The 16535-nt window shown below is 49.2% G+C and overlaps 4 protein-coding genes across 9 annotated transcripts in view; 2 read left to right on the forward strand and 2 right to left on the reverse strand.

The window, feature by feature from the left end:
• LOC128269381 (uncharacterized) overlaps positions 1–2531 on the forward strand; it is a 92529-nt gene extending 89998 nt beyond the window's left edge. For all 6 annotated transcript variants that reach the window (XM_053006829.1, XM_053006830.1, XM_053006831.1 and 3 more), the window contains one exon: positions 1353–2531. In XM_053006829.1, coding sequence (XP_052862789.1) covers positions 1353–1439 — 87 coding nt within the window. In that variant the 3' untranslated portion in view covers positions 1440–2531. The remainder of the gene's footprint in view (positions 1–1352) is intronic.
• Positions 2532–6179: 3648 nt separating this feature from the next.
• LOC128269283 (protein phosphatase inhibitor 2) lies at positions 6180–11411 on the reverse strand. The gene is made up of 5 exons (XM_053006707.1): positions 11138–11411; positions 10711–10913; positions 10477–10638; positions 9546–9964; positions 6180–8832 (listed from the first exon to the last, which is right to left on the reverse strand). Exons 2-5 carry the CDS (start codon positions 10809–10811, stop codon positions 8678–8680), a joined length of 837 nt encoding a protein of 278 aa, XP_052862667.1. The 5' UTR covers positions 10812–10913; positions 11138–11411; the 3' UTR covers positions 6180–8677.
• A 565-nt stretch (positions 11412–11976) lies between these two features.
• Positions 11977–15379, forward strand: LOC128269034 (xylosyltransferase oxt). Its single transcript, XM_053006370.1, has 4 exons — positions 11977–12584; positions 12648–12790; positions 12860–13020; positions 13085–15379. The coding sequence occupies exons 1-4, from the start codon at positions 11977–11979 to the stop codon at positions 14963–14965; spliced, it is 2793 nt and encodes a 930-aa protein (XP_052862330.1). The 3' UTR covers positions 14966–15379.
• On the reverse strand, positions 15059–16320 carry LOC128269035 (uncharacterized). Its single transcript, XM_053006371.1, has 3 exons — positions 16230–16320; positions 15594–16167; positions 15059–15531 (listed from the first exon to the last, which is right to left on the reverse strand). The coding sequence occupies exons 1-3, from the start codon at positions 16318–16320 to the stop codon at positions 15435–15437; spliced, it is 762 nt and encodes a 253-aa protein (XP_052862331.1). The 3' UTR covers positions 15059–15434.
• Positions 16321–16535: the final 215 nt, after the last annotated feature.

Genomic DNA, 16535 nt, shown 5'->3' on the forward strand with positions numbered 1-16535 from the left:
CGCCCCAAACAGGTAGGTGCCCCCTTGAAACGGGTGCTTCCAGTTTATGCTTCACCGACACCAGTGTGTTGATAGGCCGGCCGGCAGAGGGGTCCGACAGGCTCGTTTATCACGGACCACGGAGCCGGATTTAAAGATGCACCCGGCGGCTGTGGTGCAGTGAAGAATAGCACCGTCGACCGCACCGAGCGATGCGGATGCTGCGGCCATCCCCTTCGCTAATTGAATGATGGGATGAGCTTTCGCAAAAGATTGAGCTTAATCTTGACGCAGGGAGCATCTGGGGCCCATTGCCTGAGGTTCAGGGGGGGGGCAAAAATCGGAACCAATCTAACCGCTTCACTGGAGCTTGGAATTGGCACACTGGCCTGGCCCATCGATCTGTAATTATGTTCGCTAATCCTCACAGTCCAATCCGCCATTCACTGTTTTCTTGCTGAACGGAATACAATCGATCAATACCGGATGCCATCAGGATGCACCGAACCGTTACGCGAGCCTTTCGCACAATAAGGACATTAGAAAATAATTCCTTTATTTGCGGATCAATCGAACCACAACCGCCCGGTTTAATTAATTAAAGTCCCTTTCAAAGGAGCGCCCGGCGTTGATGATACTTTCCGCATCAACCCCGTTCCCCGGGTGCGGACTGCGGAGAAAGCTAAATAAATTATGCTCACACTGCACACAAGCTCTCTAATGCAATGCCCCGCGGGGGGCGGTGGACACATAAAAATCGCTTCGTAAAGTAATCGAGCGCTGATGAAATCTCTCCATTACCAGATTATTCCGCTTATCAAGTTATCCGTTCATATGGATATGAATTGTGCACGGATCCTGTCGCCCCAAGTGTCCTGCCGGTCGCCATCGGGTTCCCGAAATGTATCGCAAACAAGTACCGGGGGCGGCACACAAAAAACCTAAACCCACCAGCCCACGAAGTAAATCAAACCGACAGAGCTAAGCCGTTCGCTTCTTGCCCGGCCGTTATCCCGGCTCGCCGATGTCCTTTCACTACACGCGGTTGAGAGGGAGAGCGGGCGGGTGAAAGATGGAGATAAAGTTAACATATGTAACTGCCCTGCGAAAGCCACTGACCAGAAGACCACGCCGGGGGGGTGGGAAAGCGGTTCCACCGGCAACCGAACCGATCCCAGCCACCATTCGTTATCGCTAATCCTTTTCAATGTTTCTCGTTGTTCTATCTGTTCTGTTCGTGTTCTCCGTCGCCACGTTGGATTGGACCTACCGACCAAACGACCCGTTACCCGACCCGAAAACCCTGGACCCTAAACTCGGACACATCGACTACGGTACCGGTGCCGATACGACCCGATTAACACCCCCCGAAGGACTATGCGGGCTTTTTCGCCAAGAATGCACTGAACAACACGTACCCAGGCTATCGGGCACCGCCGGGAACGCAGCATCACGCTTAAGCCAGTGGCCGGTCGGTTTTACAGGTGACATAAATTGGTACAAAATTTACAAAACAAAATCAAACGCAGCCAATCGTTTTTGGAGCCAAACGTTCGACGCACACACACACACCGGTGTATGCTGGTTTTAGGCCAGTTTTAGGCTGTCAGGCACCGGACAAGCACGCACAGATGAACGAAGTAAAAGCAAACTCACACAACACTACAAAACGCCGTATCTTTAGAACGAACAGAAACCGTAAGAGAACCATGTTCAAGTAGCGATAGGCCATTATAGGTAAGATTTGCGAGCGATCTGACCAGCTGGGCGAAGTGCTCAGCTGAAGGGACTAAAATTAAACAAAAAGCGAAGGGCAGCAGAAAGGTGCGATTAACTTATTTGGTGTGAGCCACTGTTTAGGAGCTAAATTTCAAAAGCATAAAAACACTAGGTTCTATAGCGAAGCTCTTTAACCACGCTTCAGCAAACGCGCTTACCAGGGTAACTCCGGAAGAGTGGCCAACGAAAAAAAAAACACACAGACCACAACAACAATGATGCGACTCGAGAATGGGCGCGTCCGCTGTGCGTTCGCGCTAGTGTTTCTCCTTCTAATCCTGTGCTTCCTGCTATCGGTCGCGATGTGTGTGGTAATATGGTACATGTATCAACCGTGAAATTACCACCGCCTACGGGTGCATCCGCTTTTCCCTCCTTTCGTACGCCAGCACAGGGCATTAATTTGTACTTTACTCTCTCTTTCTTTGGCTCCCGGCCCGACCCGATGGCTTCCAGTTGCGGCGGGCCACGCTTTACACAAAGCCTTGAGCGCTTAACGCTTGTTGTGATGTTTAAAACCAGAAACCTATATTGTTTAAACCAAATAAAGGCTTATTCACTATCGTGATTGATAGCACACAAAGGCCGCGAGGGGCACTATTCATTCGGGCAGAAGAAAGAACATTCGGCAACGTCCGGCGGCAGCAGCAGCAGGTGGATGCAACAGCTCATTAAAACTCCACCACGTGGCTCCGACAAAACGTTTCGCGTTAAAAGCAATTATTTATTAAAATATTAAATTAAAACAAAAAGGAAACACAATTGGTCGAGTAAACTTCGAAACTCTGGCAGCTCTGGCCCGGTGGAGGACCGAAATCAGGTCGAAACGTGTCGGAAAGTGTCCCAAGCAAAGCAGCAATTTTCAACGCATTACCCAATCGCTTGACATTGTTCCAAGTGGCCTGGCGTGGTCTCTGGACTTTGCCGGCCGGAGACAGTGCCGTCCGGGGGTTCGCATATTTTATTCATTCATTTGTTCGCCGCCACCGCCACCGGTATTGTTTATTTATGGTGGCTAAAGTGTGACCACGCTGAGCATCGGGACCGGAAATCGGAAAATTTATTTTCATCCACCACCGTAACGCGTAACCGCTTCATTACAGGGCTGTTTAAAAGTCAAACGATTTAAAACGGCGCGGCCCACTGGCGATGGAGGCGCCGAGTACTTCACAAAACGTGTTCTACTGTCCACCAACCGTTTCGATGGGTTGAATCGTGGTTCTGGTCTCGACGTTCGTCCGATTTGTCGGTCAATCGGTAAGAAGCTTGCTACCAACCAAATTGTCATTATTTAAACTCTTTCACAAATAATTGCAGCCGGTAATTGCATTCCCGCCGGGGTAACCGCCTTGTCTACAAAGCAAATCGGGGCCACCGTGAAACGCCAGGACGGCTGGTAAAATGACTGACACACACACACACAAACCGTACACATTATGCACTCGGCCTATGCCAAACCGTAAATTTGCGCTCATTGTTGATTAATTTTACAGCACTAGGTCCACCACCACCGCCGCCATTCGCGTCATTCCGGCTGACCGGGATCGGGAGACAATATTAATGAAACGTGTGCGGGGAAAAAAAGAACCACCCACGGAACAGATGCCAATAATCATTATTCAAAACGTGGTGCCCTGGGCGAGGGCCAGCCAGCGAGATAACACGGCACACGGCATGGCGTAATGCATGGTCTCCATTTTACCGGCAAACTTAGTCCAATTAAAATGGCCTCAAAAGCCACAAATGGGCACCGGCGTACCCCCTCCCTTGGGCTAACCCGCGGCCAACACACGTCCGGGTATCCACCGTAACCGCAGGACCATACTTCATTCACTCAAAACCAATTTTCATCGGACATAATCGTTGCCGGGTTTTTTGCTGCCCGCTAACCCCTTTTTTAGGCCGAATCAACCCACCGCCGGCCGACCGCAACATTAGTCTCCGGTGGTTTTTGGGCCGGACTCTGTCAAATGCTGGCGTTTAAATTTGAATGCGAAAAAAGGGGCTCTTGATGTTCCTTACCTTCTCATCGCGTTTTGGATTGTGTTAATAAAGCGTTGAATGTTTCAAACTGTTCAAAAAAGAATTAATTCATTTTGGAATTTCCAGCTTCCAGTATGAGTGGGGTAAGTATTTGATTGACCTTTGTTTTGCAACGGATTGTCATAAATGGCCGAGCAAATACACACATAATGGAAACCCAAACAAATATTTGCGGATCGAAATACTGCACTCATTCAATTTAATAGCTTTTACGCACCGGCTCTCCGTCAAAGCCATTCGCGGCGCGCCGTTTGGAAAGTCGAAAATGAGAATTGTTTTAAAAATAAGTAAATCACAACAAACACGGTTCCGAACGATTCAAGTGGCCCGTTTAAACGACGGATAAAAACTGTCGGAATCACCAAACGCATAGCTGTGCCCACGATGGGCGACACCAAAAAGCCTTGCCCATGTCGTCGAATGCCCGTTTACAGTAATTAAATTGTAAATTTGGTCCACAATCGTGCCCAGAATAGAGTCTGTTACACACAAGCGGCACAAAAAAACAACTAAGGCACAATGCAGCCACTCTTTATCGTTCAGTGGAATGCAACAGTTTTGCATAAGCTTTACGTTGCCCAACCGAAAACAAAAAAACCCGAACCCAATGTTGAGATTATCAAAATCTGCAACATGCAACTCCAACTTTTGGCCCCCTCCCGTCAGCCCGCTTTCGTCCTTCCGAGTGGGTGGCACAGTCAAATAGAGAAATAATTGCTCATCGCCCACGGACCACAACCGGCCAAAAAGTTTACTTGTACCGACCATTTTTCTCCGGATGCGTTTGAGTGGGAACGCACCAGGTACAGAAAAAAAACAGGGGAAACCTCATCATCAAATAAATATCGGAATCACATGTGTTCCTTTTCCCAACGGGCTTCCCGCGTTTTCTGCAACAGGCCCCCTTTTTTGCGGTAATCAGTTTTGGTGTTCCAACCGCTTTTTTCGGTCGGTCTCTCAGTCGGCGCGGCCACTTCGAAACATCATCGAAAAAGTCAACTCCCCGAGCGATAAAAATAACGAACACATCGCCGAGCCCCGCCATTCCACCCCGTGCGCCAGTTCGGTCGACGGGCATTAACAAAAATAAATGTCCGTTACATTGTAAAAACACTCGACCGACGTGCAGAAATAACATTCGCACCGAAACTGAGTACAAAGTGTGTTTCCGGCTGACGGAACAAACGTACTCCGCTGCGGACTTCCCCCACTTCACTGTGCACACACACACACACACACGCGGAGCCGCGATGCACATCCTGTCAGGCGGGGACCGTGGACACTTGCGGACACACACGCCTCGTCAACTGAATCGGCGCTAATTTATATGCTTGTAAACAACTCCCGATCGCGGCGCTGCGTGATCGGTGAACAAATAGATGATTTAATTTTTACAATCACCCCCCAATCAAGTTGCAAAAAAAGGGCGCGACTGACCACCCGCCGAGTGGCCCAAAACGGAGGGAGAATGTGCAATGGCCAGATAAATCCCGCGCGAATGCCCGTTTAACGCCTGTTATTGCAAGCACTGTGCACGATTTTCCGTTCACCGCAGGCCTCCCAGGCCTCCCTCGATCTCGGTGGGTCCCGTGTTGTTAATCCAAACCCATTCCCAGTGGCTTCGTTTACAGCTCACGACGCGACCACGTACAGCACTTTCGCTTCATTTCGCGCGGCGCATTGGCAGAAGCAATTGGCAGTTCGAGTTAATGTAAAAATCACAAACCAAACAGAAAGCGAACCCGGACGAGCATAAAGTTCGGGAAACGACATTTTGTTTATTAAATTAAACTCGCCAGCCAGCCCGCCCGGCCAGTGCGGATGATTAAAACCACCGTCCACCATCCATCGTGTATCGGCCCGGTGTATCCGTTTCGGCGGATGAAAAATGGTTCATTACAAACTGTGTGGCACACGCTGCATGGCACACGAATTCATTTTAACGATAATGAGCCACGTTTTTGCAACGTGTACCGCGCGTGCCCCGGCTCACCGAGACTGTGGGGCCGGCGACCAAACAAAGGTACAATTGGGCGTTGGAGAAGATTAAAATAACGTCATCAACGGTGCACCGGTGCAAAATAGACCGTTAAAAAATGGCCAAACACGGGCCGTGGGCGTGCACGTGCGCTGATTGATTCCGTTGGCCGGCCCCACGATGGCGGCGGTACATGGAAATGAACAAAATGGGTTTATTGTTACATTTTTAACGATTGCACGAACAAATGGCCTATTCATTTCGTGAGTTGTCGCCGCGAGCAGAATGAAAATCTGTAAAACGGTAATCACAATCATCGGTCATCAGGCAGTGGTGAATTAGTGTAGCTTTCAATCATTGTTACTACTGTCAAGTTGTCCAATTGTTTTTATTAAATATCTCATATCGTATCCAGTTAACGCTATATTGATTTTTACCTTCCCTACCTCCTATGGTCTCCTTCCGACGAGATCCAATGTTAACCGTTCTAGCACTGCTTCAACACGTTACAACAGAAAACTAACTTCACCTGCCCCGGGAGGGGTCTCACGGAGCGCGGCTTAAGTGAGCCTTGCGCCAAGTTCTTCTGAGGCCTCCGAATTTTAGCGTAATGGAGATAGAAAATAATTTACTAACATCATTATTGCTCACTGCAATCTCTCACTCACACACACGGCTAGAAAGTACAGTTTTCTAGGTTCCTACCCGACTCTAGTTGCCACACGGTTCGCATTCTACAAAACGGCAATATATTCGAAATGATAAAAACCACACACGCACGCACTCTGGCTCTCTGGCATCTCGACCTTGTGTCCTTTTCTTCGCCAGCCGCTATGTTAAATTACTAAAATACAGCCACAGATTGGCTCACTCACGGTTTGTTTCTTTCTGTCTCTCCCTCTCTCTCTCTGGTTTCTACCAATTCCAATCGAAAAACACGAATAGAGTGGCCACTAAAATGTTTGCTAAAATATGTCTCTCCCTTATAGACGGCTACTAAAACGGCGTTCTTTTACTCTTTGTTCCGCATGAAGGTAACGAAGGTTCGACAGACAAATTAGTACACAGTACAAACGGACTCTACCCGAACGCCGCTTTCGGAGCCTGCAACAATCGTTCCATACTGAAATTGATATCCAAATGAAAAATAGTTTCTTTTCTCACCCCTATCAACTGCTAACCGTCCGTTTTTCCTTTGCCAACAACTGTATCGATCGCTTCTATTATTCTTTTAGTGTCTACTCCGGATTGTGTGCCGTGGGCTGTCCGTTGTTTCACTCCAACCCGCTTGGAAGCTGTTTGGAATATTTTTAGTTTATTGTTTGTTGTTCGAAGCGTTGCCAAAATCATCCTCCACGCAAATCGCAAACAAATATCGAATCGTTTTGCTGTCACACCAAACCGTTGCTTATTGTAATTAAACTGTATCCCTATCGCCTAAGCACTTTTCAGTGATTACTTCTGAACAAATCCGTAACATTCGCGCAATGTACAGTGCAATGCGTTGCGCTCCAACGGCACTGCAGCAAACAAACGCCAGCCGGAACGCGTCTACAGGATGTCGAACAAACCCTACTACTCTATGCCATCCCGCTCGGGAGCCCTTCCGTTGCCTGATGGTCGTTATGCTTCTCGCTACACTCGCGGTACAGTACAGTATATTCGTAAAAGTGTTTTATTTTGATTATCTTTCATAAACTTCTTTATTGTAGATCATTTGTTTTTAATTGGCAAACTGTTCGAATCTCGACTTGAAGCGATTTAAAGTGTACTACACTTTGTTTCTTTTGTTTTATTTGACAAAATTAATACACAGCGCTGCTTGTCCGTAATATAAAAAATCCGGCACACGGTAGTAGCCGGTAAATGGGCTTGCTTCTATATTGCTTCTATTGCTTCGTTTGGTGACGATGCACTTTCGTTTCGTTCGCGGTTCCTTCACTGCTACGCCCCACAAACACGCCGCTCTGTGGTGTGCTCTGGCCCAAAAGCTCACCCAACTCGGGACCCTCGATCCCGATCGTCGGAACGTACAGTGTTTAAGCGTAAAAAATCATGTGTTTGGCGTGCGAATCTTGTCCTTGACACGCTTCACTGAAGCCCACTGATTGTTTGATTCTTTGATTGTGCTTCATATTTTAAGAACTACTTGAAGCCGGTAGATGTAAGATGAACCGATCGATCGGCACACAACCGCGCGAATGGGGAACTCACTCTAGGTTACCGTGCTAAAGATGCAATCATCGTGTGAGGCAGAAGTCACCAGAATTGGAGCGAAGCGTCATCAATATTTGCCGTCGGGGGCTTCTCCTCCACCAGCGGACTTATCACTAAACAAAGCTCAATTCACGCGGGCTCAATCACACCGTTGTCCGTTCACTGGTAGCAGCGGGCATCCTCTATTGGCTTAACCACGGTGCAGAAGTTAGAGGTAGAGGTTAGATGTGATCGTGTATGGGCTCTAGTTTGCGATGGTACAGGGTCGTGCCGCAGCTCAGCAGCAAACGAAATCTACCAGTTCTATCTGACTGAAATCATCACAATGGAACGGTGCCGGTGCCACAAAAACCGTGCACTAATCGATCGAACATATTGCGAGGTTATTTACAGTGAAACTTACAACACGAAATTGACAATAAACCAAAAAAAAATAAACAGTCTTCAGTTATTCGACCGTGTAACAGTGAGAAGCGGGTTTCACGAAGCGTGAACCGCGCATCGCGTGCACAGGTAAAGAAGGAAACATTACAGAAGAATATGTTTCTAGCTAACTTCTCACTCATTCGGGGGGCGGAGCGAGATCTGTGACCGCTTGTGAGTCCGAAAACAGAAATCATAGATTTGGCCTCCATTGTCCATCATAACGCCTGTCACCAGCTACCGGTCCTACCAACACCCTCACGTTCTGCTCTTCCTGAACCAGTAAAAGAGAAACGTAAAACAGACGATGAAAAATATCATCAACCCTATGGACACTAGCATAATCAGTGCGATTACAGAGCTACGGGGTGTCTGCAGATCGGACCCTTCTTCAATGATAGCCACACTCGGCACTGACAGGGTGAACGAAGGTTATAATCGTGGTAGTAGAGAAGATGATGGTAATCAAAAGGGAACCACGGTTACATAAAACAGCACATAGGATAGCACATCGGATGAATGTTAAAAAGAGTTACACAAAAACGACAATCAGAAGTAAAGAAGAAAAAAAGAAAAAGATCAATCATATTGAAGTACTAAGAAAGTAGTAAAAATAGTGGAGACTGGAAACTCGACATTGGCTTTCGGGAAGCTTTCGGCGCACTGTGCAAAGGGTTGGTGGCGGGTAATACATCGTCGTGTTGGGTGTGTGCGTGTGTGTTTGGTTGCTAGCAATTAACGGTGTCCTTCCTTATTACTTATCTACTACTAGGCCTGTTACTAGCATTGGTGCCACAACAAATTACTGTATTCGCGTAAAAAGTAAAATCTTTCGCTAAAAACACTCATGCTTCCTCGACGGGACTATTGGCAGTCAATGGACCGTGTCGTCATTCTGAGCCGTGCCTCCGAACCGAAGCTGCTACCACCTGCGCCAATGTGTCCAAAGGTTCTCGTCGTCGTTCAGTGTAGCGTCAAAAACTCTCAGTAACATACCGAGCCTGGGACACATTCGGCCCACGTTCGGCACATAGGGAAGCACATAAATTCCCTACGCCCTTACCCACCATCCCACAGTACATCGCACTTGTCGAGCGGAGAGGTTTCTAAACGATATCTTCCGTACCTGGTTTTAACCGTGGTGCCAGGCTGTCGGGTGTGGCCACAAACTTTGACGCTAGCGTGGCCCCATTATGATCCACCTCGCCGTCCGGTTCTTCCACCTCCATGCGGGTCACCTCGTCGTGCGGTGCGGAAGTAGGTGACACAGTCGCCGCGGCCGCCGTCGACGCCGACGATCCGGCAATCGCAGCGGAGGCCAAGCTGTTTGCGCTCTCCCTGGGTCCGGCGTCGTCCTCGTCGTCGTCCTCTTCCTCGATCAGTTTGCGTGCCATCTTTACCGCTTCAAACTCATTGTAGTGTAGCTTTCGGCGGCGCTCAAATTCTACTTTCCTCTTTTTTTGCTCCTCGTTCAGTTCCTCCTCTTCTTCCTCAGATTCTTCCTCCGATACGGATTCCGTGCGTGAGTTTGCGGCAACACGGAGGCTAAAAGAATGCATCATGTCACCGAAAAGACAGCAATGTAACGAATGGAAATCGCGTTAGAACCATGGTAGACCCGAGGATGGGGGTTGCGGACAACATTTTCCTTCAAATTTAACGCAATTAAAACGTCCGGGCAAATATTTCTCTTATGTAAACGATTGTTTTGTGTTATGGGGCAAATTGAAACCGAAATTTACGACAAAAATAGTGTCCGTTACGCGCTTGATAACGATTCTGTGTAACGCGTTACGCTTTCACTGCCTACTGTGCAACCCACAGCCGTAAACCAAATTATCAGGGATCATCCGCTCTGAGCGGTTCCGCTCTGATACTCGCCCAATCACGTGTCGGTGCACTTGAGCAGCCGAGATCGATCGAAATTTGACCTCCAACTTGACCAGACCAGAGATGGAAGCAGACCCACCCAGCAGCGGGTCACCCCTGGCGCATCGCGTAGTTGTGTGAAAGACAGTAGAATGACGTGATGCCGCCGCACCGCTCCGATTACTCACCGTTCAACAAGTAGCTCCGCGTCCAGCTCGTCGACGTCAGCTTCCTCGGCGTAGTTGTACGGGGTCTTCGGTTCATCTACCTTCATGTGGCCATAGTCCTTGTCCGGCGGATGGTACGTCTGTAGCACGTTTAGTTCGTCAAATTTCGCGCTCTTTCGGTGGCTGTAAATTAATAAACGATCGCGAATATCGATAAACCGCACACGAAGGATCGTTGTTCTACTGTCCACTTACGCTGACGTTGCGGCCGACGAGTGTTTGTCGAAGCTGCTGGATGATTTGAGAATGCCCTTGCAGGGCTTTTTAGCATCCGGCGAGTCCGAGCTGAAGGACATTTTGCGTACTCTGGTTTCTCCGCTAATTTTGACGGCTGTGGTTCGGGCGGGGCCCGTAAACGAAACGTGCTGGAACGACGTGCGGCAAACCGTGCAGACTCACTGGAACCAGACAGAATCGTTTTCATCACTCGGGCATTTCCGCAACGTAAAACATAGATAGCGCCTGAACCCACTTCAAACGCGAATGTTAGCGAATGTGTGCGAATCACATTCCATGATTATCGCCTCAAAGCGCATGTTGAAAGATTGCCTGACCGCCTGACCATACGGTACGCAAGATCCCGACCAATTCCGATGTCAAACAATGGTTGTGTGTTTCTTACCTTGCTGTTTCTACAGCGACCTCTAGGCACGGATGAGAGACTTGCAGATGATTTTGTTTGCTGCTCCTTGCCGTAGAAAGATTACGTCTTGTTTGTTCACTGTTCCACTCTTACTATACAAAATTGAGCTTTACAAGGAAAGTGGAACCGGGTGAGTACCGCGGCTGTGGGTTTTGCGTGCCGCTAGATACAACAGGATGAAACTGAGATTTCTTTCAAAAACGTGCTCACGCAGCTGTTCGGAATCTGTTCGAGATCGCGAATTTCGTTCGCACACGCTCTAATTTTACCGAAATGCGAAAAATACACCCCACTTTTTGACAGCCGTTGTCGAGCAGCGTTTCCTGACAGATGCACTCTGCTCGAATGCTATCGCCAGCGTGCACTTTGCTCGAACGCAGTGTCGACAAAAGTGTCGAAATGTCACAACAGTGCATTGAATTGTCTGTTTTTCACACTTGTTTAGCTTCTGCCTTTCGTGTACAAGTGGTCCTATCGCGGGACCACGGCACCGTCGGAGTGCTTAATTAAATGTAATTTGATTCCTCACACCGAATCTACGTAGTTACGCACGTACGCCCGACGCGTACGTCACCTTCTCGTCCGATGGGCTGTACCGGAACCGTATCTTAGCGCGGTAGTTACGCTGAGTCGAGATTCCCGTGGGATTACCGTCCATAGCGCAGGAATTGCTTGTGTATTCTCTTTTATTTGGGATTGAGGCAGCGAGTGGCGAGGCATCCGTTACATCCAGAGCGGTCTGAACCTGCGGTTTTAGTAGAGATCAATGATTAGCAGAGATCGACCGTCCGTCAGCTCCGTCAGGCAACGGCACGGCAATGCGGAGGAGCTATCTGTTCCGGATGCTCTGGCGCTACAAAGTTTTCTTTCTTATCGGACTGCTCCTGGTGAGTGCGCAGATCTTTCTGGCCTACAAACTTCTGCGTTTGCCCGTCTCCGGCAACGAAACGACGGAGGAGCGTGACGTGAGCCGCAAAGTGTACGAAAAGTACGCCAGAAAAGAACCGGTCGCCAATCAGTCCACGGCGGGCGATGATTCCAACAATAGGCGGACGGAAACACCAAAACTAGCTAGTCAGGCAGCTCAACACCTAAAGCTGGAAGAGCTTTCGTTCGTTCCACCGTGTGAACTGACCCGTAAGGAAACCGTGTCCGCCATCAACCGTGCAAAGAGTCAATCGTGCAAGGCCAGAATCGTTCAGGTGGCATGTGAAATACAGGAAGGAACGTTCTATCCACGGCGGTTGTCAAACTACTGTCCACGCGGCGATCACTCGCCGAACCGGGCGCTGGGATGTTTCCGCGACGAAAAAGACTTCCGACTACTGGCCGGGTACTATTCCACCTTCAAGTCGAACAACTCCCCGGAGAAGTGCATTCGGCTGTGTCTACAGTCGGGTTATCCTTTCGCGGGCGTTCAGTATGGGTAAGGGCTGAATTCAGACACTTACATTCTTCGAATGAATTAATGTGGTCGGTACCTTTCCAGCTACGAATGTTTCTGCGGTGACGAAGTCCCGAAAGCGGTGGCCAAACTACCCGATTCTAGCTGCAACATCAAATGTCCCGGCGATCCGAAACAGGCCTGCGGTGGATATTTTGCCATCAACGTCTACGAAACCGGCATCCGAAGTGAGTATTCGAAATGAAGCCGCGGAGAATCAATAGAAGCAGTGTAACAGGGGCTTCTACCGATTACAGAATTTGCCGCCCAAAGCACGGAAACGATACCGAAGCGTGATGAAGGTTCGGTGAGGATCGCTTTTCTGCTGACACTAAACGGTCGAGCCCTTCGACAGGTGCACCGACTCCTGAAGGCACTCTATAGTCCAAGGCATTACTATTTCATACATATCGATGCGGTACAGAAATTGGTCACTTCTCTATTTGTCTTTGGTAGATATTCATTGCGTTTCTCACTTCCAGCGGCAGGAATATCTCTTCCGTGAACTCTTGAAGCTAGAGCAGAGCTTCCCGAACGTACGGATCGCACGCAAACGCTTTTCCACGATCTGGGGTGGCGCGTCGCTCCTCTCGATGCTGCTCTCGGCGATGGAGTACCTGCTGTACGAGTCCGGTTGGCCGTGGGACTTTGTTCTTAATCTGAGCGAAAGCGACTTCCCGTTGAAGAACATTGAGCAACTGTCCGCCTTCCTGTCTGCCAATCGAGGACAGAACTTTGTCCGCAATCATGGCCGCGAAGTGCAACGGTTCATCCAGAAGCAAGGTCTCGACATGACGTTTGTCGAGTGCGACAATCGAATGTGGCGCATCGGTGATCGGACGCTTCCGGCTGGCATTACGATCGATGGCGGCAGTGATTGGGTGTGTTTGTCGCGAGACTTTGCGCACTACGTTACAACGCACGGTGTAGATCCGGCGCGAGGAGGCGCAGAGCGAGACGACCTGGTGGCCGGATTGCTGCGTGTGTTCGAGTACACGATCCTGCCAGCGGAATCGTTCTTTCACACTGCGCTGCGCAATTCACGATATTGCCACACGTACACCAACAACAATCTGCACATGACCAACTGGAAGCGTCAGCTGGGGTGTAAGTGCCAGTATCGACACATTGTCGACTGGTGTGGATGCAGTCCGAACAACTTCAAAGGCGAAGACTGGGACCGGTTGCACGGTAGCCAGCAGAAGAAGTTATTTTTCGCCCGCAAGTTCGAGGCGATGGTTAATCAAGCGATCGTCCTACAGCTCGAAGAGTGGATCTTCGGACCGTACTCGGCGGATTACGTCAATCTGCATGCCTACTGGCAAAACGTGTACCATCACGAGGACAGCCCCAGAACACCGACGGACGGAGCGTTGCTGAACGTAGCGCACTCGTTGCTCCGGCTCAATGGTCGCTCGAACGGGGGACAATTCTACGAACCGTACCGGATACGAGAGATAACGCACTACCTCGAGCGTGACACATACCGTGGGTTCCTTATCCGCCACGAAGCCATCGGAAACGACGGGGCTTCGCTCGAACTCGAAACGTGGGCAGTACCGATCGTCACGGCGAAAGTAACCCGCACGACGCCTCTCGCCCGTCGGTTACTACAGCTCGATGTGAGCACAGATTACGACGAGAAGGAACAACTTTCACGCAATTTTCAGCGCGTCATCGGAAGCACCTCCGAGCCGGTCGTTATCTTCCGCCTTGCTCAGCCACCCGATGTGACGGACCGCGTGAAGGAACACGCGGTTAATCATTCGCTAGCAATCGAATGGATCGATCCGTTCGGAAAGGTGCTGTGCGTGAGTCATTTTACCATCGAAGATAATCCTGCCGGAGCGCCGCACACATTCAACCACTTTCTGAAGGGCAGTAAACTGCGCCAACCGTTGCAAGTCGGTGTGTGGAGTGTGCGGCTGTTGCAGGGCAAAACATTACTCGGGGTGACCCGGTTTTTGGTTACCGATGTAACGTACTGGGACAATGAAACTGGCTCCCGGAAGCAGCACACACACCGCAGACAGTTGTTGCCACTGGACGGCGGTCACCAACGGCGAACGTCGCTGGCAACGAGCCGTATTCGAACCAAAGATGTGAAGGAACGATCGCCGCGGGCACCAGGTCACCATCATTCGGGTGATGATGATACTAGTAACGATGATTGGACCGAACAACAACAAGAGCTGGATCGGCTGGTTCCCCAATTCTTCGCGCTCCGGGAAACCTGTGCCGTCGTCGGCGGTAAAAGCTCCGGTTATGGAGGAAAGTTTGAGCATTGTAAAGCCACGGGCTGGAGCAGCCTAGCGGCAGATCCAAAGAGTGATATCTACGTCGAATCCGTGGTCTCAAAGTAGCACTCGGAAGAAGTGGAGTTTAGAATTAGATTAGGCTAGCAATACAATTTGTAGTGCCATTGTTTTGTTGTTATTGTTACCCGCGCTCCTTCCCGCGCTGTCGTACCCATTTATCGAACCCATTCATCGTACAGCACGCATTAGCCCAGGATCATATCCCTGTTTATTCTGACGACGCGATTTGCACTCCAATCTTCAACGTATAAACGTGAGGCACGTGTTCAGCAGCTCCAATCTGCCAGCGGAAGTATCCGCAAACATTGCACCATCTGTGTTTTTTTACTCGAACGCCCCAGAGAAGCATGTGTATGTAGCGTGTTAGTATTTTATGCTTGAAGGCAGCTATCGATTGCTTTATAGGAATCAACATATTCAAGTGTTTGCGCGTGCAGCAAAACGATAATAAAATGAATCCAACCGAAACCAATGTTTGCTGCAACCTCTTTACTTTCGCCGTTTTGTCGTTGCTCTATATTAACAAATCATCGTCCGGGTCTTCTTCGTCGAGATCGTCGGCAGCGTCGGGATGGTAGAGAATTTTGCCCCCTTCAGGAGTGGTTTTAAAGCTGAAAAAACCAAAGCACGTTAACCACTGAAGGTTGGCAACCTTGGGCATTCTGTTACTTACAATTCAAACGGCAACGTGAGTGCGTTTTTCGCCTGCAGCTCTCCCTCCTTCAGGTCTATTTTAAACGTTCCGAGCGTTGCCGGGTTAATCGGTGGTTCAGCTTCTGCGGCATTCTGTTGCTGTTTCGCTTGCAGTGGACGTTTCGCTTCCAATACGCTAAACTCCTCATCACGCGCGTTCTGACTTCGGTCTGATGGACTGCACATTTCGTAGTATTTGTTAGTCACGGATCCACTGGGCTTTTTAACCACCAGCGACAGGTGTTGGGTGTCTTCGAAAGTGACCACGGTGTCCGCCATGTGCTCGAAGTATGGCAGGGCAAAAGAATGTTGAAGCTTGCTCTCCGCAACCCACACGAACAGGTGCGTTACGTTCGGATCTTTGCGGCATTTGGCTATAAATTTGAACAACAGATTCAGCTCGAACCGGCGCTCAAGCTTCGATACAAGCATAACCAAATACGGAGAGGATTCATCCAAACGATTTACGCCACATTGCCACACTTTTTCACCGTACTGCTCTGAGAGCCACGTACATATTGCTGCGTCAGCTTTTCGTTCCGCGCCAATTTTGTCTACAAAGTAAACGGATCGTTAGTTCCACGGTTGCCTTGCCGATTCCTTGCTGTCCACTTACCGTTAACTACAATCACTTTTTGATGGGGTAATGCTAGATTGCTAAATCTTATTATGTTGCGGCTCTGTCGGTTGCGTTCTGATCGAATCATTTTCGTTCTAAAAGAGGCAAATGATGCCACAAATCAGTAGACCACGAATTTAGCGTGAAGATTTATATTTTTACCGTGCGTTCCGGTTTGTTTGTAAATAAAGACTGATTTCGTTTAGAGTGGCTGCTTTAAAACTTACGGCAAGTCAAAAGCAACTTTTTTTCTTGCTTTGTTTTCATCCATTCGAGATCTGTCAAACCTTCGTACCGCGTGTG

The sequence above is a fragment of the Anopheles cruzii genome, chromosome 2 (assembly GCF_943734635.1).
Source record: "Anopheles cruzii chromosome 2, idAnoCruzAS_RS32_06, whole genome shotgun sequence".
In the NCBI taxonomy this organism is placed as follows: Eukaryota; Metazoa; Arthropoda; class Insecta; order Diptera; family Culicidae; genus Anopheles; species Anopheles cruzii.

Excerpts from the sequence above, each read along its gene's own strand:
- LOC128269283 (XM_053006707.1), bottom strand. The coding sequence starts at position 10,811 with ATGTCCTTCAGCTCGGACTCGCCGGATGCTAAAAAGCCCTGCAAGGGC. Across the intron at positions 10,639-10,710 it reads TCGTCGGCCGCAACGTCAGC|CCACCGAAAGAGCGCGAAAT; the intron begins GTAAGTGGACAG and ends ATTAATTTACAG. Across the intron at positions 9,965-10,476 it reads GCGGAGCTACTTGTTGAACG|CCTCCGTGTTGCCGCAAACT; the intron begins GTGAGTAATCGG and ends GCATTCTTTTAG.
- LOC128269034 (XM_053006370.1), top strand. The coding sequence starts at position 11,977 with ATGCGGAGGAGCTATCTGTTCCGGATGCTCTGGCGCTACAAAGTTTTC. Across the intron at positions 12,585-12,647 it reads TTCGCGGGCGTTCAGTATGG|CTACGAATGTTTCTGCGGTG; the intron begins GTAAGGGCTGAA and ends GTACCTTTCCAG. Across the intron at positions 12,791-12,859 it reads CTACGAAACCGGCATCCGAA|AATTTGCCGCCCAAAGCACG; the intron begins GTGAGTATTCGA and ends TACCGATTACAG.
- LOC128269035 (XM_053006371.1), bottom strand. The coding sequence starts at position 16,320 with ATGATTCGATCAGAACGCAACCGACAGAGCCGCAACATAATAAGATTT. Across the intron at positions 16,168-16,229 it reads AAAAGTGATTGTAGTTAACG|ACAAAATTGGCGCGGAACGA; the intron begins GTAAGTGGACAG and ends TTTACTTTGTAG. Across the intron at positions 15,532-15,593 it reads CTCACGTTGCCGTTTGAATT|CTTTAAAACCACTCCTGAAG; the intron begins GTAAGTAACAGA and ends TGGTTTTTTCAG.